This window comes from Solanum stenotomum, chromosome 1 (assembly GCF_019186545.1).
Source record: "Solanum stenotomum isolate F172 chromosome 1, ASM1918654v1, whole genome shotgun sequence".
Classification (NCBI taxonomy): Eukaryota; Viridiplantae; Streptophyta; class Magnoliopsida; order Solanales; family Solanaceae; genus Solanum; species Solanum stenotomum.
The window spans coordinates 2,563,693-2,585,370 of NC_064282.1; the positions used below are offsets into that span (position 1 = coordinate 2,563,693).

The following is a 21,678-nucleotide window of genomic DNA, read 5'->3' on the forward strand; positions in this document are numbered from 1 at the left end:
TGATTGTTTTTTTAGAGCGTGTTTGGAAAGATAAAACTTATTTATTTTAATTATTCGATTAGCAAGTTATTGGTATTGACATGAGTTGATTACCCTCTTTCAATTCTCAGAGCGATAAATTGTTGATAATTACATAATGTAATGGTAATCTGATTATTTTGTAATTTCTACATTTTATTTTTATTTTAGTTTTAATTCTATTGTTTTAAATTCCTTTTAATTTTTATTTCTAGTATTTTCTTTTTTTAAAAAAATCATATTTCATTTTTTTTTCTCATTCTCAATCTTTATTTCATATGATTTCATATAATTTTTTATATTATCTGATTTTTTAATTTTATGTTTGTTTTTTCACTAGCATAATTTTGTTAGTTTTCTCATTTCTAAAATTAAAGTATGATTATTGTTGAATAAGGTTATAGACTTACATTTTTTAAATTCTTTTATATCATATTTATGTGTGTTATGTTGAAATATGAAATAAGAGTATTGTATTTGTACAAAAAAAAAGTATTGTATTAAAAATTTTGTTTAGACATTAGAACTTGTGTCATATTTTATGTTTAATTTGTCATAGAAATATTGATTTGATATTTCTCATTGCAAGTCATTTATTGTATAGTTAGACATGATACATTATTTTTTTGTCAATTAATAATTTTATGATATTATATTAAATATACTATTCACAATATTCATAGAAATCTTATACTTACAATTTCTATGATTAGTTTAATTAAAATATACTAATTTAAAAAATATATATTAATTTATTTTATAATATTATTTATGAACATATATGTATAATTCAACTCAACTTTAGATAGAATAAATAATCAAAACATACATATCGTAATGATTAACAAAAACAAAATATTTGTAATTAGGATCAGATATTATATGTATACAAATACAAATATTTTGCTACATTCTAAATTAAAATACTATTATATTTTGAAATACAGCAAAATCTTGCAATTCTTTTGCCAAATGATTGACATTAGCTGATATTTCTCTCCATTCATCTTTATTTGACCAATATCCTACGCATTAGACATTAGCTGATACTTCTCTCCATTCATCTTTATTTGACTTAAAACATATCCATTTAAAAAATAATTATTGACATGCTGTAGATAGTTTATCACATTATCTCTATTAGTTGATATTTAATTTTAATTTTTGTAAAATAATTTAAAAAATAATATTTAATAGTAAACATAAAAAATTTTAAAAAATAACTCTCTTTTCTTAAAATGTCAAATGACAAAATAAAAGTAAAAAATTATTTTAAAAATATATGATATTACTTTTGAAAAAAAATAATTTATGTTTAATTAATTCATTTGAAAAGTGTATTCGATAAACAATTTGTATTTAACTAAGAATCAAATTTTTAAAAAATAAAGTATCTATATATTTTTAATAATATTAAAATTAATGTCTATTATTTAACTTTTAATTAAAATGTACATATTCCAAAGATCAAATTACAATTTCTTTAAATAAAAAATTTAAAATCCAAATATCACTATTAAGGTAATTTATAAGTAGCTCTTGCTCCTTTCAATTTATATTAAGCTATCATTTGCTCATAGATTTCCAAATATTATTAGGTGAAATTTCATCATGTGTTCAGACATAGTATTTGAAAAACATACTTAAACCTTTTTAGAAAAATATGATTTATATTCATAAGTTTTAAAAATTATCAAAACTAATCATAAGTTTGTATTAAGTCAATTGAATTTTCATTGCAACAAATAACAAATAGTGTCTATGACACTGAAGCCATGTGGTAGTTTAGAGTGAGTGCAACAAGCGTCTCATTTCATATATCGTGAAGTAGACAAAATATATAACTTTGTTACCGTGATAACTTTATTATCCTGAGTCAATTGTTCATCATTTTCATCAACAATCATATCATCATATTCATTGAATATTTCATCAATACTTTGATGTTCACATAAAAAATTATGTAATACAACGCTAACAACTACGATAGAGGTATTTTTGTAAAAAATAAAAATTTGGTGTAAAATTTCCCAAATAATGAAATTTGACCCAAATACTAGAAAAAACTAATATTTGAGAATTTGCCAAATAATGACAAATTTTATGGACAAATACTATCTGTCAAACTATTCCTCAAATATTACTTGAGAAATCTATGAACAAACAGGTCTTAAGATTGATAGTCAGGTTGATTTAATAGAGTCATGTTATTTAAACAAGAAAATAATCAAACTATTTTTTCTTGATATAAATTACTCAAACTTAAACTAATTGCTGCGAGTCATTTTGATAATTTTTTAATAAAAATTATTTTGAAATATATACCTAAGGAACGCTAGATCGTCTGTTATAGTAAATTTAATGAATGAATATAATTTTAATTTTGACCATATCCAGTACTAAAGTCACTACCAATCAATTTATCCAGATTCCAGAGAAATTGCTGTGTTCAGTTATCAAATAGTGCAGTTTTTAAACTAAAAAGAAACAATCTCAAAGAGAATTGGATTCAGAAAAAATAAAAGTATGTATGGATAGTTACTAGTAAACGCCTCCTTGAAAAAGTAGAAAAGGCATTATCAGCGAAACCTCCAATTGATTTAGGCCTCCCATGAATCAAATAAACACTTTGAATTAACTCAGCTTATTTGGGATTATGAAGGCCATTAACACACTTGACAACCAAAACAAAACACATTTTAAAGATTGAAGAAAAATTTAAGAGAAGAAGATAAAACCCTAGCAGGCTGGTGGCGACGAGTACTATAAATCTTGTGCGGCGAGGCTTTATATAGTGATCAATGTGAAGCGTAACCCTATGATTATTACTCTTTTGACCCCTTAAATTTGTTCAAATTCACTTATTGCTCCCATTGTTTCAACTATTTCACTATTGATATACTTTTCTATATTAAGTTATTAACCTATGTAAATAAAAAGGGCAAAATCTTTGATAAGAGCTTTTTGAAATCTAGCGACCTTAACTTCTATCGGATACTCAAACTGAACAAGGCAAAACTTTTTCCGACTACAAAATGGGTCATAGTTTAACTACAGTAAAATCTCTATAAATTAATACTCAGTAAATTAATAATCTCTCTAAAATAATATTTTCCTTCGATTTCAATTTGGACCAATGGAAAAAATCATCAATTTCGATAAGATAATATATTTCCAAAAGACCCCTATATAAATATATGGTCCTATTAATATCATAAATTAATAATTCTTTAAAAGTACAAATATATTTAAGACAATTTAGTGAAATATGATTCTATTGTGTTTTGTTTTTTCTTAAAATTTAAATCTAGTTGAAACTCATCTCTAACTTTTCTTATTGCATCCAAGAGCTCCAGTGTTGTCTTTTCAAACTGCACCATAAAATTGTGAAGAGTTCTAGATGCGATAAGTGTTTCCTTACGCGTAACTGGTTCCAAAGGTATAATATCATCTTCAATTTCATCATCAACATTGCTTTTTTTTATGGTATCCACAATTTTTTCTAAGTTCTGGACCTCTGAACATGTATCACTTTCACCCAGATAATTCAACAAGTTATTGACATCCATTTTATTGTGGTAACAGAGATCATTAATCAATGACTTCAAGTTCATGAATGACGTTTTCACAAGTGGGTTCATTCAAATTTTCTGAGATTGCATCCCCCGAACGAATTTTACAATGTCGAAAACAATTTGCTATTGTCTCTTGCTGAACATTTGTTGTCCAAACAGGGATTGCAAAACTGATAGCATCCAAAACATTAAACTTTGTTGGATCGGTTTGTCCCACTTCATAGTCTTCTAATATTCTACAATAAAATCTGTTCGATAATACATCTTGAGAGCTCTTATTATCCCTGCATCACAAGGTTGAAATTAGTAAGATGCAATGATTTTGATGTATTCGTTGTACTTTATGTATAATATTTTGTTATATGAAATCAATAAATATGATACATAAATTAGTAAGATACAATGATTTTGATATATTCAAAATTAACCTTCATTAAATCTCAATCCATTCTTTAAATTAATAAATGTTAATTTATTGATTAAATAATATCTCTATAAAATAATAAAATTTCATGGTCCCACCTATATTAATTTATAGAGGTTTTACTGTAATAAACTAAAGATACAATAGCATTTAGAATCGATAAAGCTTTTGATCTTCCTACAAATTCTAATTAACAATTTACTTATTATAATAATTCCTTTGAGTTCAAAATATAAATGACTACTCAAACCTAACGTTTTTTTGGCACATGTAGAGTAATATCTCAGAGTTATCTAACTAAGAAGCACATATCACACTCATCTTAACATTGGTTTGTAACTTTGCATTAACATGTCGATAGTAACAAAAAAAAATCATATTCTAATAATGGATCAAATTTGGGCGAGTTGGGTAGGGCATACTTCTCTAATATCTTATACTTGAAGTGGAAGACAATCAGGGCATTACACTTGAGTTGTGTAGGAGGAGAAATACGAAAATATTTTTTTGTTTGATATCCCAAGACCATTTTCAAAACTTAAAAACAAAGAAAGTAAACTTGAATAGATAGAGTATGTTGTTATAATCAGATCTGGCAAATGACAGTTTAGATTGAATTTGGACGAATCAAGATGAATTGATGAGATATTAAATAAGTGCACTATTGATTCGTTCAATAGTTACTTTGACAGAAATAGGTTAAAATATAAGAAGATACTCGATGTATAGAAGCAATAAGTGAGAATTTACTTTAGACAAAAATAATAGCAAAAAAGATGTCAAATAAGTTAAAATATAAGAAGATACTCGATGTATAGAAGTAATAAGTGAGAATTTACTTTAGACAAAAATAATAAGAAAAAAGAATTGCGTCTGCCGGGAGTCGAACCCGGGTCTATTGCTTGGAAGGCAATTATCCTAACCGTTGGACTACAAACGCTTGTGAATCCTTTTTCTCAACCATTTTACAAGTCTCTTCTAGTCGTTTTGATGGTATTATCATCTTGTTTAAAATCAAAATCAAATTATCTTTTATCAATTAATAAAATGAAAAACCATTTCAAACCAAACCAAGAAATTTCATTTTTTTTAACTTATTTGATACTACTATTTTTCAGTTAATCCAATAATTTAATATGTCATTTTGAGTGCAATCAATTTTATCACATTAACAAACATATTGTATAATTCAACCGGTTTAAACTTGAACTGATTACACAAATGACTAGATCACCTCAACAAACAAAACGTCAAAGTTTATTAAAATAAACTATTAAGATCAACCAAACAAAGTTGATCAACATAAATTCTTACCATAAAAGTAAAATAATAAAACAAAGCACATGACTATAGGAACCAAATACTTAAATTCAAATTTCAAACAACAACAAATTAAACCAAACATTAATTCACCACTCACTACTCATTAAAGGGGTACTGACAAGGGATACGTGTCAGTACTAATCTTCAAATCCCAAATCCGCTTCTAGTTTAATTAAGCGGAGCAATTAGGTGAATCAAGTTTGCATTTAGATGGAAGATCCATAGCAAGAGTGGAATTAATCTTGAAACTAGACAACATTGGACTATTCTTGAAAGTACAAAGGCAAGGCAAATCTGCTTTGGTTAAAGCAGCACAACATTTATCACATGGTGGCAATGGTTTAGGCCCAGATACTGCTGACTTACATGTCATTAAATCATTTATTGTTAATCCACACAAGGAATCTGCACTGGCCATTTCAATTCCAATGGTTGCAACTATAAGCAATGTTGCAAAAAATATGACCAAATTTTACTTTGCTTCCATATTGATAGATCGATTTCAATTTTTGTCTTTTTTTTTTGGTGGTGTGGTTTTTGTGAAAGTGGTTAAGGGCTTATATAGAGGATTATTATGAAGACCTTGGCTAGTTGATGATTTTTTTTTTATGTTGGTTAAATGACATTTCACGTGCAGTTCCAAATGATATGTTGTAGGATAATATAATGATTTTAGTACGTACCAGATAAGAACGTACAGTTACATATTCGGATTAAGGGTGTACTCGGTACCAAGGGAAAATAAATGAATTTTTTATTTATATTTCTGTGTTAGATACGTGAGTAAAAAATATTTGAGTATAATTTAGATAAATAATATGAAAGTTGGGGGTTGGGTGGTGGGAGTGAGGGCTAGGGGGTGGAGTGGAGATGATCAGGTGTGTTGGACGGTGGGAATGACACAATCAATGTGGAATACATGGAACTTGTTTTTCATATTTCCATTATGAAAGTCATTTTCTTCATTTTTAAGAAACTTTTTTTCTATCGAATAATTCTTTTTTTAAATTTGGACAATCAAATATGAGAAAAAATAAGATAAAGAACTTCTAAACTTTATTTAGACACATACATAAGTAGAGGTTGAGCTAGAAGGTAGAAACGGAGTAGTCTCAACAAGTTTGGGCCTAAAGTCAAACGTTATAGAGTTCTTATATTTTAAGTTTTGTGAGAAAAATCCATAGTTGAGTGACTTTGAGGTTATAAATGAAAGGTGAGTGACTTTCTATGAAAATAAGTATTAGTTGAGTCACCATATGATATATTAACTCTACAATTAACTAAATACTATTTCATTTCTCAATTATTACTACCTCCACAATAAATAAAGAAATTATATATTCTATCCAAAAAAATCCTTATATATATAACCTTTAGGAAAAATAGGGGTCCTAAAAAATTTAAGCCTCAAGTGATTGCTTTCGTGACCTTATAATCGAGACGACCCTGAATAGAATGATTCATCTAATCTCTTTTATTGAAAAAATACACTATACAAATGAATTAAACATCCCGTGAGTAGGGTTTTAAAGGTAATAAGTGAATTAAAAGGAATAAGTTTGGGAGAATCTTGACACCGACTAAAAAAAAGGCAAATTCTAAGGTTGCAAAATTGGCTTCACATATCACGGACTTCATATCCCTAATTATACTATTTACAATTATAAACTTTTTTTAAAGAGAATAGAAACAAATTTGTAGTGCTTTTAGTCTGTCTAATCAATTATTCTTTAGTGGTCACGAGAGTCATAAATTTTAATGTATAGTAACATATATAATATATGATACTTCTATACCATTGAAGTACATCGAAACCAGTTATTGATGCCCATGGTACTGTTGTGTTGTTCACATATAATTTACATCAATAACCACTTTCTGGCCTTATATTTAGAACTTAGCAACTTAATGAAAATAAGAAAAGTTCGACAGTAGTCACCTCCTCTGAAGATTAAATTCATAAATCAAAACTAATATTAAGACCTTTAAATATAACATGAAGTGAGAAAATGGTTATCAAGATTTGATTTTAAAAACCTTGTACAACTAATTAACGAGGGGCAAGTATATCATCTATTAGATCATGAACCTACCTAAATGAAAATCTAAATTGGGAAGTAAGACTTGGTAAATAGTGATCACAAAAAATGAGAAAATTAGTGATATCTGTTTGTTACCAGTAGAATGATCATAAATATCTCATAAAATTAGTTGAGATATCCGTACATCATAATTATATAAAAATATTTAGCCTAAGCAAGTCCCTTAAATTTAAATGGAATTGATTTGTACCATCATTACTACAAGACTTTTTACTCTTTGTTTCATCATTTCAATGGGGATCACAATTCTAAATGACATTCAGTCATTCAAACCATAATTTCACTTGAAGGTAAAGCTTCATTTATATTCCTAATTAACTATAAAGTTTTAAAATAATAAACCAAATTATAAAACAAACTCCGGTGTAAATTAGGTAATAAAATTAGCTCATAAAAATATAATCATTTCAACTCTATCCGTACTATAGTTGATTTTAGCTCAACTTTTGAGTAAATCAATAACATGTCGATATATTAACCCAACTCATTTTAACCCACTCAAGAAAAAAATCATAGGAAACGGGAAGAAAACAAAATCAAAGTCTGTCGTCTTCTGAACTTCTCTTTTACTTTCTTTTTATCGATAATGTACAAAATAGTTTGGAGTAGAACACTCATATATCATAGATGAACAAAATGTAAGAAATTAAAATTATTACGAAATAGCTGCAAATGAGCATATTAAATATAACAAAATATAAGATGTAAACATATGCATGGCAAATCAATATTAATCAATATATGTATTAATATTGACACTTCATTTAATTAAAAGTTAAATATGCTTAGTCTAAGATCAAATTAATAATATGACAACAACTCAAGCACTAAGATTGCTCCTTATTTTTGCTTTGAGATTCAATTGAGTTGAATTAATTCGGTATAAGACCTTTTAAAGAAGAAATGTTTCTACCCATATACTTTAAAGTTTATAAATTGCTATAATGATTTCAAGTTAATACAATTAATAATTTAATATGGGTAAGTTATTGTATTCATTTGACCCTAGTCTACCATTGTTTTTATCGAAACTTCTTCACTATTAGAAAATGATTCCAAAATTTTTGATTAAAAATGAAAAATCTTATCCATCTCACGGTAATCGTGGGAGAGGCAAAAAGGTTAGGAAGCACGTGAGGGATAACAAATAAACTTAACTAAAAGATTGGTTTTTCTCTATTTGACGTAGCGTACAATCCTTTTGAATCCTACTTAAGGCGGCAACCACTCAATTGCTGACACGCGTCCACTATGATGACGTGTCAACCCCCGAAATGCCTGGGTTCGATAAAAATTCCCAACTGCTCCGAAAATAACGCACCCTGCGTATGTTAAAGCACGCGGTGCTGTTTTGTAACATAACGGTTTATGCTTCTTTTTTATCCACTTTTTTTTTTAAAGCTACCTTGAATTCAATGAAATTACGAATATACCATTGTCAACTCTAGTTGTGTTAAATATTTTAACTAAAAATGTGTTAAATAAATAACTTTTTCTTTATCCTTTTAAAAAATAAGATTGACTGATGAGTACAAAATGTGAGCTTATGGTGGGAAAGGGTGGTCTCGATCTTGTTTGGTGGTAGCACTCTCGATAATTGTAAACTCAATAAAGATTTCGTGCTCAAGTTGAAAGGCACTCCCTTTATTCATTGAGTCAAGTAATTAATTTGCTATTCGATGTTTGATTGTCCTACATTTTCTTGGTTTTACATTAATTAATATTTATTGATATGCTTCAATATTTTGTTCATTTAAATTCAGTATTTTCAACGAAGAGTATAAATTTTGTATGTGAAAATTTGACTAAAATTTTATGTTAAAGTAGAATGTGTTCAATTAGAATTTTAAGAGGCAAATTTGTCTATACTCGTATGTATTATTGTAAATAAACTAGATTCATATATCGAAAACAAGTAAATTATTCTCCAATGTTAGAATGTGGTACCTAAAATTTGATAGTAAAGAAAATACAGTGAAGAAAATATTGTCACAATAAAAAGGTGTATTTGTAGAAATTTTCGCAATAATTGCATTAATGTCATCGCGTAGTAATAGAAACTTCTTTTATCTTTTGACATCAAATACTCCATACGTTTAATTTTCATTTGCATAGCTATTAATTGTGGAAACTATGATGCATTAATTTAACCTTTCTACCTAAACATTACGTACACAATTTCAAAACCATTGCATTCAAACATCATAGTTGACACTTGTAACAATGACAACTGTTATCTAAACAACAAAAGAAGAACAAAAAAGATATAAAAAAAAGGGGAATAAAGAAAGCAACAACTAATGACTTTCATGGCAAGTCACTTGTCTTAGTTTGGTCTTTCACATAACTAATTTTGCCTATAAATATTGCTGCTTCCCATCATAATTTTAACCCAAAAAAACTACAGCTATAGTATAACAAGCTACTTCTCAAGTACGATTGAAGATTTAACACACTTTGAGATCATCGGTAAGTTAACTTCTCCATTAATTCCTTACTACATTGTGAATTAACGAATGATTTATCATCGATAAGCAACGCAAAACGAATGAATGCATTAGTAAATGATTTGCTGCTCCTTGAAAAACATCATATATAGCAATTAGCTAATCGAGACCTAACAAAAAATGTAGCATTACTCAGCGCTGTGAAGGTTTCTATACCATTTTCTTTAATTTTACTAAGGAAAATGGTGCCTTTAAAACAAATTTGTGACAATAAAACGTGTTGATGAGTTTGTCCCACCTATCAACATTCCCCTGATCATGAACTAATATTTGGGATTTGAGTTAGATTTAATAATAATGTTGATTCTTATCGTAGTATATTACAGTTAGACTCATTCCATTTTTTGATAAATGCGTCGTTGGGTTCCCTTCTTATGTTGTCTTAGCTCCACTAGTGGCAAATTAAACCTGGGTGACGTGTGCAAGTGATACTAGTGTTAAGATTATTTCACATCAGTTGTGAAGGGATGAAGATTTTTTTATATGATCTTGAACAATTTCTCTGACTTTTTATTCTATAATTTAAATGAACACAAATGAATAAGCTTCAATATACCATTAGAAGACCATAAAATAATCTCATTCCTAAAAATATACCATTAAAGATTATATTTTTTTAAAAAACTCGTCATTAAATCTTGGTCCCTAATAAATCTTTTTCCTATTGTGAAAGTAAGTGTAGAGGTAAAGGGGTGAGACTTGAGAGTGGGATGATTAGATCATCAGTCTAGAATAAGTTTAAACTTATTTCTTTAAAAAAAAGTATTTTTCAAAATATTTCGACCAGCCATATACCAAAACACACCCTAAAAGACACTAATTTGCATCTATACAGAGAATGGTCAGATTAATTAAGATTAATTAATATTGATGAAACCATATAGTCCGAATTTGACTTTTTCTCAGCCCAATTGGCTATGGAATCCATTGCTTTGTGTTCAAGGTTGACTCTTAAGTACATCAGCTACCCTCTAGATTATTAAACCAGTAATATGCAGGAAAATGTGCTGCCCATCCATGTAATTTAAATGTAGTAGTTGGTTGTTCATTTTATTTTTTAAATAGTATTTAAATTTACTTTTTAGGTATAATATCTTTTTAAATGTGCATTGTCAATATATAAGAATCAAACTCGAAGCAAAAGATTACAACTCGTGGAGATCTGAAAAAGGTAGAGTGTACGTATAACCTTACCACTATTTCGTAGAAGTAGATAAGTTATTTTCGAAAGATCTTCAGCTCATATGCGTCAACCCATATAAAAGAAGAAGAACAAGAAAACATAGTAGTACATTCATAAGAAAAGCACGGTAAAGTCTATAAGAAAGAAACAATAACAATAGCAAAATAGTGTGATAATTTAAAATACTACTAATAAACAATATATAGCAAAAATTATAAGGTTACGACTATTACTACAACATATACTAACAAGCCCGAAACCTTCACAAAACAAGGTTTCAAAAATATCTTTATTGAAACATTTTTTTTATTTATTTTTTTTTAAAAAAGAAGACCCATGTTTTCTTGTATTATCTCTCTCTCCTTTACTCACTCTGTCTTTTCTTTAAGCTGAAGTTTCACAGTTTCTTCCTAGGTATCCTTCATTATTTTTCCTTGCTTTCCGCGTTAAATTAGAACTAACTATGTTAGCATTTACATATCTCTTTTCTCTTTATATATATGAAATTTTTATACATATCTATCTACACTGAAAAATTAAGCTTGAACCACAAAGAACATTGCTTCCCGTGTTTTCCATCTCAAATTTAGTTTAATTAAACTCATGCGTGCAAGCTATTTGTTCTAATTTGTGTTGTGTCAACCCCAAAGCATTTTACTTGGCTCTTAACACTTTCATTTCTCTATAAGCTTCTTCCTTTATCCCTAGCCTTTAATCTTTATCTTCCCCTTTTTTATACATACCTGTTCTTTACCCCCTCTTTCATTTTTCAGAACCCCCATTCTTGAACAGAGCATCATAACTTGAAAGATTAGCTGAAAATTACATTTTTAAGTTGCCCCATTTGAGATCTTGGGACAATTTGTTGCTGCTAGTTGGGGGAATATATGAAGTAAGTAAGAATCTGTTGGATAAAGTTTGGATCTTTTTCTGTTTCTGAATTCTTCATATTTTAGGTGAATTTATTCAGTTGATGCTATTTCTTGTTTGTTTTGTTTTGTTTTGATTTGATGTTGTGTTGTGAAAGTAGTATGATTCTATTGGGATAAAGTTAAGATCTTTTCTGTTTGTTTGTTTTTTTGGTTCAGTTGTTGCAGCTTCTTGTGTTTTTGTGTTTGATGTTATATGTATGAAAGTGGTGTTCTGGTAGGACCTTTTTGTTTGGGCGTTTGTTATTTTGTTCCCATCCTATTATTTCCCTTTTGAATTTGGAGTTTAGCTTAAAAAGAGGATTATTTGTTTTGGGTTTCTGACTTTCTGTCACAGTTTATGCTGTGAAATTACATTTCTAAAATTTTGCATTGTTGCAGCTTGTGTGGAGATTTGTACTGAATTTGAGCTTTGAGAGAAATATGGGAGGACACATGAGCAAAAAGCCTGGTGAAACTTCAGCTGCAATCGACAATCTGCAGTATAAAATTGAGCTGAATTCATATGAAGCTGCGTGCAGGGTTGACACAGACTTACAGTCCTTTGATACTAATCTACAAGCTCGAACCAGTCACGTTATCAATACCCTTGCTGATGGGGTTGAAGTTAGAGCACTTTCGTTTGATTCCTTGAGGGAAGTAACTGGATGCCTTTTGGAAATGAATCAGGAAGTTGTGAAGGTGATATTGGATTGCAAGAAAGACATATGGAAGAATCAAGAATTGTTTGAGCTAGTTGAGGAGTATTTTGACAATAGCCTCAAAACTCTGGATTTCCTTGCTGCTTTAGAGAAATGCCTAAAACGTGCTCGGGATAGCCAATTGCTGATTCTTGTAGCACTTCAACAATTTGAAGAGGAAAGCGGGGTTGAAGGGAATAGATATACTAAGACGTTAGAGGAACTGAAGAATTTCAGAGCTGCAGGGGATCCTTTCACAGAGGAATTTTTCCAAATTTTCCAGTCTGTTTATACACAGCAAATGCTGATGCTTGAAAAGCTGCAGCTAAAAAAGAACAAGCTTGATAAGAGGCTTAAGTACATCAATGCTTGGAGGAAAGTGTCAAACATTATATTTGTGGCTACATTTGCAGCTGTTTTGATTTGCTCAGTAGTGGCTGCTGCTATAGCTGCACCTCCGGTCGCATCTGCTCTGGCAGCTGCAGCGTCGATTCCATTGGGCTCAATGGGAAAATGGATAGATTCCCTTCTCAAGAACTATGAAGATGCTGTCAAAGGGCAGAAAGAATTGGTCAACACAATGCATGTAGGTACTTTTATCACAATTAAGGATTTGGACAGTATCAGGGTGCTTATAGATCGATTGGAAATCGAGATTGAATCACTCTTGAAGAAAGTTGAGTTTGCTATTGATGAAGATGCTGTTAAGGTTGCTATAGAAGAGATCAGGAAAAAGCTGGATGTCTTTATGAAGAATGTTGAAGATCTTGGAATGCAAGCTGATGTGTGTAGCAGGGATATTCGTCGAGCCAGGACTGTTATCTTACAAAGAATCATCAAACCCCCAAACCATTGAAGGTTACAGCATGCTGAAATTTACCTAAGCACTTTAACAGTTATCTGATTTTCATAGCTTGTGATGTTAAATATGTGAAAACTTAATCTGAAACATATATATCATGGTTAGAGGACTCCTTAACTTTTGTACCATGAATAATAAGTTTTTTTATTGGATTCTTTTATAAAGTAGATCAATAGTACTTCTTCTATTTGTTGTTCATTTATTCTTTTACATGAATAAATAACTCTCTATTATACATGTTAATTTTATCTTCTGATACATGTTGAGGCTGCATTCGTCAATGCTTTTCTTTATTTTCTGATTTCATCATGGTTAGAGGGGGATAGTCGAAAATTTTCACTTTTTCAGTGGCTATATTTGCTTCCCTTCAATAACAGGTGAGACCATGTGACGCCTCAGTTTGGAACAATAAAATCTGATCGTTCTCTGAAAATGGAGAACTACTCGATAGAAAACGTTTTACCTCTTTAACTAGCTTCCCCGGTGCATTTGCATATCCAGTTTAGTCGAGCTTGTGAATTTCGAATAGCCGATAGTTAAACACAAAATATGATAGTCATCTTTTTTCGTTTGACTGAAAAAAACATAACTTATATATGACTTTCTTCATTTGACTGAAAAGGCATAACTTATATATGACTTTTCCAGTCGTACCTTCAGACCATTTAAGAGTCAACACGAGGACCATTGTTATTGTTATTAATACATACGAGTCATGGTGATGGTCCCAAATGCGTTGAAGTTTTCATCAAGGATTCAGTCAAGAAAAGGAAATTAGAAATTCCACAATATGTGATGAATATTCACCTCACAATACAGAGTTGAGAGTTTATAGGAAACAACATCTCTACCCCCACATAGGTGGGAGTATAGTCGGTGTACTTCCTACCTGCCCACACGCCACTTGTGGGATATTATTGGGCATGTTGTTATGTTGTAATAGACTTCACATCACAATACAAACTATAGAAACATGACTAGTAAGGATTCATATAGCCCAATCCCTATGGGATTGAGGAAGGAACTTCAAGGGATCACAACAGGAATTGAATACAACACAACAGCACAGGGAAAGTTGTACTAAATTAAGGCTCCCTATAAAAGGCAATTACATTCATAAAGATACAATGGGTGAAGGTCGAAAGTTGAAGTATGTGGCTGTTGTCAAGTATGCACATACAGAGGAAACATATATCTTGAACCAAATGGATGAGAAAAGTGTTAGATATGTACAAAGTGCAGTTGATGTTAGCACAAAGATGAAGTTTGCTAAACACTTGGCCGTAGACAGCTCACTTTCTATCCCTTCGCGAGGGAAATGACCTTGGGAATGAAAATCAGATAGCAATTTATCCTTGTCACAGAATGTATCCATCAACCATGAAGCAGCCTCATTTTCAGATTCTGGTATATCCACAATAGCAATACAGCGAACGTGCATATGAACTTCAGCTGGATTAACCCCAAAAGCATTGTCCAAGAAAGAAGGGCAATGATGCTTGTAGCCAATTGTAATGTCATAAACTGAAAGAGCACGAAATGGACAGTCAAAAGAAGCGTAATTGCTAGTCTCATTGAATGATCATTTATGGACTAGCAACCAAATGAAAGTATACTTGAGAGATAACTGCATGAAGAAATTCTGCTTAATTTGAATTTTAATGAGAATAATAAAACCGATAGGACATGGCAATGATGAATATAGCATGGCTTGTGTCTATCTGATTTTAATGCATATGCAACAAAAAGCATGGTATATTAGAAAAGACATTAAGACAGATATCTGTTTGACGGTACTCTGCTCTCTCTTAAGTGGACTACCAGACCACAACTATTTATATCAAGAAGAGATAGAACTTCTATTTTTGATATGTGAGGTACTAATGCCACATACATCAGGAGATTTAGAAAACAGCAAAGCTATTAAATCTATCCACGTCGAACACCCTTGTCCACCGCGGTCAGCTTTAACATGACAAGCCTCTAATATACCAACTGCATCTTATCCACAATACACCTACCAGTCTAAGAATATCCCTAATCAAGATGAGCAGATTATAACTTCACAGAGGAAAGCATGACTTATATTCTACCTCTATAATTACCAAATACCAGTAGAAGATGCGATGTTGCTCGCAAACAGAATATTAGATGTCCAGGAAAACGCAACAATTAAGTTACAACCAAATCTGAAGGCAATACTACTGAACCAATTAGTTATTGTACTGCCATTAAATTTAGTTCAAAAGCAGAGTCCATCTAAATAAATCCACTAAATGCCTTATGCCCCCTCATTATTTAGGCAGGACAAATGAGGAAGTAATAGCAAATACTTGGATCATCTTGGTGAGAATATGGAGGAATGATACTGGATTCAATTTAGCATCAGAAAATACTAATCCTGCTTTATGGAAGGTCAAAAATAGGAAAACTATGATTAACATCAGCCCAATAGTTACACAAGGAAGAAGATAAAAGAAGTGCTACCTGCATCCAAGGAACCTCTCAATTCCTCCAAACATGCATAAAAACCCTTTGTCTTTGGAAGAAGTACATTGTTCAGGATTGGCAATCCGTTCTCAGAAGCATATTTTTTACTACGAATGCACTTCTGTTCTCTGTTTTGAAAGTAAGGAAGCCAGTAAGTTCTTAAACTAGTACTGGAGAGAAAATACACTAATTTAGCATGCCATACGGGCACAATCTCAAACATAAATAGTACATTAGAATTTTAAATACAGAGTTAAAAGGGAACAGGAAATACGTGAAATCAGTGCCTTCTGGAAAAACAACAAGCCACAGTGGATCTTCAGGATCTTTATAGGTGTAAAGAATCTGACGCAGCTTCAATGCATCAGCCTCCCATCTTCTCTCAACAGGTATGAACTCCATGATATGAAAAACCCATCCAAACACAGGCAATTTCATCAAACTGCTCTTAAGTATATACCTGATTGAACCCACACATCCCTTGCGCAAAGCAAGATCCCACAAGTACATCCAATCAACCTCAGTTCGATGGTTTGCAATAACTAAGACTCGTTTGGCAGGTGGAACAGAATCTCCAGAGATTACCACTTTGGTTTTGTTAATTTTTTCAAACCAAAAGGGCCACAAAGCTAACCAACATCCAAAAAAGAAGGATGTTCCCACTCTGCTATAATGGACACTGATAATTCGCAAGCCAGTAGCAGTCCAAAAGCCAAAATACACTAACACCATAAATGCAGAGAGTACTAACACAATTAGACAGAAAATACCCCTCATCATCCTCAGCGGTGTTAGATTACGGTGCCTTGGTTGCTTCCCAGAATCATCACCCATTTGAACATTCATCTAGTTGCAGAAAGCAGAGTACAGTACCAAAAAGATAAACAACTTAATACAGGCAAGTAAAAAATTATGTATTTTCTGTTGAGCTTGAATCTGAACTTTCTCTCACATCTCATAAATCCATCACAGATTAGGCATCAAAATGTCAAACAAAGGCCTCCCTAACCTAGTCCCCTACCGGCCTACCCTGTAAAACATGAACAAAATGTTATTTTGTTAGTTAAACCGAAAGGAACAGCTCTACACTTGGTCTAAACTCATCAAAAATCAAACTTTGATGGAAAAACACTGCTTAATACAGCAAGTATGATTATATGTTTTTTTTTTTTTTGATGACTAGGGAAACCCACAGCCGCTACCCTTTGGGTGCGCACAGGATTATATGTATTTCGTGTTGAGCTTAAATAAGAACATCCTCTCATCCCAGACTAGGCATCAAAATGTCACTCAATCCAAGTGGGATTTGGTCCATGTATCAGACAAAGACCTCCCTACCCATGGTCCCATACACTGTAATACATGAACAAAATGTTATTCTGTTAGCTAAAACAAAAGGAACAGCTCTACACTTGTTATAAACTCATCAAAAATTAAATCTTGGATGTAAAAACACTACAACTTAAACAGAAAGTTGAAGCTTTTTAGCTTTTTCAAGAAACACATACAAGTTAATTTCAGAAACAAGCAGCATTATTCCTCATCAAAACACCCAATTCAGCAATCTTAAACTTAAGGGTAAACTTTTCAGTCAGAAATGTAAACCTGAAGTTGCTGAAAACTTTGTTGAATTGAAGGATCCAATGTGGCTCGACTCTCAACGGTACACAGTTTCAGCGGAGATACTTCGTAAAGTAGTAGTGCCAGCACACTGTATATGGAAGTTGGGCTTCGGGTCGGTCCGGGTCAGCCCGTATCTGGCGGATCATGTGGGCCGGTCAGGTCTAATAATTGCTTTTTTTTGTCCTCTGGGTGGTTATCGATGATGGCTAAGGTTTTCCTTTCAACCACATTCTCATGATGGTGACTCTAATATTTTTATTTTATATTTATTACGTTTTGCCGCATAAGTATTTGTTAATTCAATTTATGTAAGTTTAGATTGATTTTTTTGTATTTTCTTTTTGATACATGCTAATGAATTCAATATTCATAAAACGACATCATACCTAAGAATCCTTGAATTAGGTACTTTCTTTATACATGATGACATGTGAATCTTTTTTGCCCAAATGACATTTTATTAGATATAAAATAAACACAACAATTAAATCTAAAAATGAAAATAAAAAATACACAGTAAAACTTTCGTTATTTTAAGAAGAGATAAGTGTCAAAAGCACATCTAAATTATACTTTTTTTTTAATTTCATACCTAAACTATTGAGAGTGTGAGATTCATACCTAAACTATTACTTATTATTTTGAGAAACACACTTGTCTCTTTTATACCACTCTGATCACGATGTGTGTAATACACTCTCTCTTTTATTATAAAAAATTGTCATATCACATTTCACATGAACAAAACATTTCACCTTGACAAAATTAAATTAATTATTAGTATTAGTTAAAATTAAAGATTAAAATTATTATCCCAAAACAATAATATTTTTATATAAAATAAAATGTAAAAATATTCTTCTTACCCCACTCCATCACTTCCTCTCCCCCCACCCCCCACCCCGCGCCCATTTTTTTTTTGTTTAAATTTCTTTTATAAAAGTATTTAATTTTTTTCTACTTCATCTCCCCCCCCTCTCAAATACTAATTTAGATATTATTTTATATTTAAAAAAATAATTCTATCCACTAGTCCACATAACCCTTCGCTTCCAAATTTTTTTCTTGTTCTGTGTTAGATATATATCAAAGATATTTGTTACTTTTCGCCGCAAGACTTTTTTAGAATTTTATTTTTAAGATAAAATAATATCAATTTTTTTTGGGGAATGAGGGGATGGAGAAGTAAAAAATATTTTATAACATCATTTTTTAAAAAAGGACAGGAAGAGGGGGTGCAGGGAGGAAGTGGTGGAATGGGGTAAGAAAAATAATTTAAATTTTATTTTTTAAAAAAAATATCTTTTTGAGGGATAGTAATACTTTAATTTTTAATTAATATTAATAGTTTATTATTTAATTTTTATCAAGGTGGAATATTTTATCCATGTGAAATGTCATGTGTTAAGGTTTTTTCAAGAAAAAGAGAGAGTGCATTATACACACCACTGAGGTGTGTTTCTCAAACTAATAAATGATAGTTTAGGTATGAAACTAAAAAAAATAAGATAGTTTAGGTGTATTTTTGACACTCGTCTCTTATTTTAACTAAAACTTTAGTTCACTCTACTTCACACAATAGATATAAGATTTCCCTATACATTATCTTTTTCAGATTCCATTTATAGGTTTACACTAATACACTGTAAAAGTAGAGGAAGTCTAGCCAATACGTTTTTTTTCTTCTTCAAATTTTGTCCGATGAAGAAGAAATACATAGTTAAAACACATAGTAGATCATCGTATATGATTACGTACAATCAAATGGATGAGATATGCCAGACTTAGAAGCTGAATAAAAATACTATCTGGAAATCACCGTGTAGGTTGTAGCAAACAAATGTTTCAGAGGCATTTCCTCGGTGAAATTACAGTTGACAAAATTTAAATATGTGATTCGGGCATTTCAATAACACAAGTACAAGAAAATACTGAATCAAAAAAGGTGTTGAAATTTCTTGTGAAACCAAGTTACTAAAGCATAGTGATGAGAAACGGAATGGAACTTCCAGACAGCCATCACCATCTCTCAATCCATTTACACTTCATTCAACTAGACCTCATCTTGTTACTTTGTAGCTCTGCACAACAGAACACAGAAAAAAATGAGATCAGAAAGTTGCCATGAAACTAGTTTTGAACACTCACCCCCCATTTAATATGGTCAAGACAATCGCCACAAAAATGATATACTATACTGCTACTGTTTCTGAATGTTCAATTTTCAAATTATCTTTTAAGCTTGCTTACAGAATATCTACACTGGAGTAAAATGTTTGAGTGCATTTGACTATGTGAAACAGTGTTTCTGTGATTGGTACGAATGTGTTTTTGCCATTCTCACCTACATTGTGCGCTTTGTCATTTGTCATTTTTTCATTAAAAATTGTATGTTTAGCAACAGAAGAAATGTACTCAATGAAGTAATCAATTTGATCATCCCTTTCAAAAAAGGGGTAAATCTGACTCTCAATTCAGCCCATAATTCAGATTACTCTTTTCTTGTATCAAGAAGCCTCACTAGTAAGGAAAGCAATAACATGAGGTTCGGGGAAAAAAAGAAGAGAGATGATGGTGATTCTTGCACGGGGATTCAGAAAACTTGATATAAGAAACAACATCATATTTCAGCTCTGGCTCAACTTTATCACCAAAAAGAATAAACATTGATGGCTTAGTCCGGGTTAAGGTGGGTTTAAGTGACGAAGGAATGATACAAGGGGATCATTGTAACCCAACCCACAACTTCAAGATGGTCTAAGAAGAATTACCTTTCTCAAAACTCATGAAAAACATCATTTATCTGTTTTATTATTCAATCATAATTTGCTTTTTCAATAATCTTCATTTTGATAAACAGAGCAACTTAAAATATACAGTAGTTGCACTTTCTTCAAGAGAGAATCAAGAAACTATATTCCCCTTCGCAATTTTTTTTTTTGAAAAATAAGCAGTGGTACCCTGACCCCCCAAGTGACAAAGTCTAATTAACACTGATGAGACATTTTATCCAACACACAGAACATTTAGGCAAATTCAAGAACGCATACCTTCACCCTTTTCATAAGGTCTTTGGCTTTCTGGTCATTCTTAAAATGATCACGCACCGGCTGCATATCACATTGAAAACTAGGTCAGGCGCACAAAGAAAGGTAGAATTACAAATACATTGAACTATAACAAATAAAGTTTGTGGTGTATCTTGAGAGACAGTAACTAGGCATCAAGAGTGCAATATCTTAAATTTAGTATTAGTTGATATTAAATTGCCGATCTGATTGATTACTGATTTATTTTTAGCAAGTAAAAATGAGATACGCTACAAACAAAGAGTTATTCTAGGGTGTTGGGACTATATTAATTGTATATATCAAACTCAAAGAACTATGAGGTAATAACATCAACAATTGAGATATCACTTTCACATTAGTGCTGCTAAAGTAAAAGTAGAATATCAAAATGAAGAGTCAATGCAAACGAACAGAGCAAAATTTGCAAATTTATCAATTTGTAGTTAATACAAGGACTACAGAAGTGATTGGATGAAGAATGTATCAATGTATCAACCTGTAATATCTTATTGACTGCTTTTGATAATGCAGGTTTCAGGTCTGCAGGATGCAAACTCCCACTTTCATAGTCAGCAGCTAATTCTTCAAAATTTGTGTAGGTCCTAGAGTGGGAAAAAGAAGAAAATGAAAAATGAGCCAAATTGAATAAATGACTGTACTGTAGTTAGCAAATCAGCTAGATAGATTTGAGCAAATGCAGGAAATGACACACCTGTCACCACCATTCTCAGCACTTCGCTCAATTTTGAACTCATTAAACCAAGGGAGGACGATATACTTGACGTACTCCAGACATGGATTCTTTTCTACAACCTTTGGTGGACAAAAAGCCTTCTTTATCTTGACATTTACTTCTGCCTTAGGTGTTCATGCATGGCACAGGGAAAAAAA

General features: G+C 31.1%; 3 protein-coding genes and 2 non-coding genes across 10 annotated transcripts in view; 1 reads left to right on the top strand and 4 right to left on the bottom strand.

The window, feature by feature from the left end:
• Positions 1 to 2,542: 2,542 nt before the first annotated feature.
• Positions 2,543 to 2,673, bottom strand: LOC125854051 (small nucleolar RNA snoR83). Its single transcript, XR_007445344.1, has one exon. It is a non-coding gene; the product is annotated as a small nucleolar RNA snoR83 (small nucleolar RNA).
• A 2,212-nt stretch (positions 2,674 to 4,885) lies between these two features.
• On the bottom strand, positions 4,886 to 4,957 carry TRNAG-UCC (transfer RNA glycine (anticodon UCC)). The gene has a single exon. It is a non-coding gene; the product is annotated as a tRNA-Gly (tRNA).
• Positions 4,958 to 9,832: 4,875 nt separating this feature from the next.
• LOC125847016 (UPF0496 protein At4g34320-like) lies at positions 9,833 to 13,755 on the top strand. Of its 3 annotated transcripts, none has more exons than XM_049526735.1 (2): positions 9,833 to 9,911; positions 12,443 to 13,755. In XM_049526735.1, the coding sequence occupies exon 2, from the start codon at positions 12,485 to 12,487 to the stop codon at positions 13,595 to 13,597; it is 1,113 nt and encodes a 370-aa protein (XP_049382692.1). In that variant the 5' UTR covers positions 9,833 to 9,911; positions 12,443 to 12,484; the 3' UTR covers positions 13,598 to 13,755. The 3 variants fall into 3 exon arrangements, with proteins under 3 accessions (XP_049382692.1, XP_049382688.1, XP_049382684.1); XM_049526731.1 differs by lacking the exon at positions 9,833 to 9,911 and adding an exon at positions 11,455 to 11,546; XM_049526727.1 differs by lacking the exon at positions 9,833 to 9,911 and adding an exon at positions 11,484 to 12,024.
• An 877-nt stretch (positions 13,756 to 14,632) lies between these two features.
• Positions 14,633 to 17,853, bottom strand: LOC125853333 (probable 1-acyl-sn-glycerol-3-phosphate acyltransferase 5). Its single transcript, XM_049533003.1, has 4 exons — positions 17,699 to 17,853; positions 16,368 to 17,123; positions 16,091 to 16,221; positions 14,633 to 15,127 (listed from the first exon to the last, which is right to left on the bottom strand). Exons 2-4 carry the CDS (start codon positions 16,937 to 16,939, stop codon positions 14,718 to 14,720), a joined length of 1,113 nt encoding a protein of 370 aa, XP_049388960.1. The 5' UTR covers positions 16,940 to 17,123; positions 17,699 to 17,853; the 3' UTR covers positions 14,633 to 14,717.
• A 1,655-nt stretch (positions 17,854 to 19,508) lies between these two features.
• LOC125871945 (tyrosine--tRNA ligase 1, cytoplasmic-like) overlaps positions 19,509 to 21,678 on the bottom strand; it is a 167,120-nt gene continuing 164,950 nt past the window's right edge. For all 4 annotated transcript variants that reach the window (XM_049552674.1, XM_049552672.1, XM_049552675.1 and 1 more), the window contains exons 9-12: positions 21,500 to 21,645; positions 21,284 to 21,389; positions 20,767 to 20,826; positions 19,509 to 19,797 (exon numbers count right to left, since the gene is read on the bottom strand). In XM_049552674.1, coding sequence (XP_049408631.1) covers positions 19,777 to 19,797; positions 20,767 to 20,826; positions 21,284 to 21,389; positions 21,500 to 21,645 — 333 coding nt within the window. In that variant the 3' untranslated portion in view covers positions 19,509 to 19,776. The remainder of the gene's footprint in view (positions 19,798 to 20,766; positions 20,827 to 21,283; positions 21,390 to 21,499; positions 21,646 to 21,678) is intronic.

Coding starts and splice junctions, on each gene's coding strand:
- LOC125847016 (XM_049526735.1), top strand. CDS start 12,485: ATGGGAGGACACATGAGCAAAAAGCCTGGTGAAACTTCAGCTGCAATC.
- LOC125853333 (XM_049533003.1), bottom strand. CDS start 16,939: ATGAATGTTCAAATGGGTGATGATTCTGGGAAGCAACCAAGGCACCGT. Junction 16,222..16,367: donor CCAGAAGGCACTGATTTCAC/GTATTTCCTGTT, acceptor CTTTCAAAACAG/AGAACAGAAGTGCATTCGTA. Junction 15,128..16,090: donor GAGAGGTTCCTTGGATGCAG/GTAGCACTTCTT, acceptor GTGCTCTTTCAG/TTTATGACATTACAATTGGC.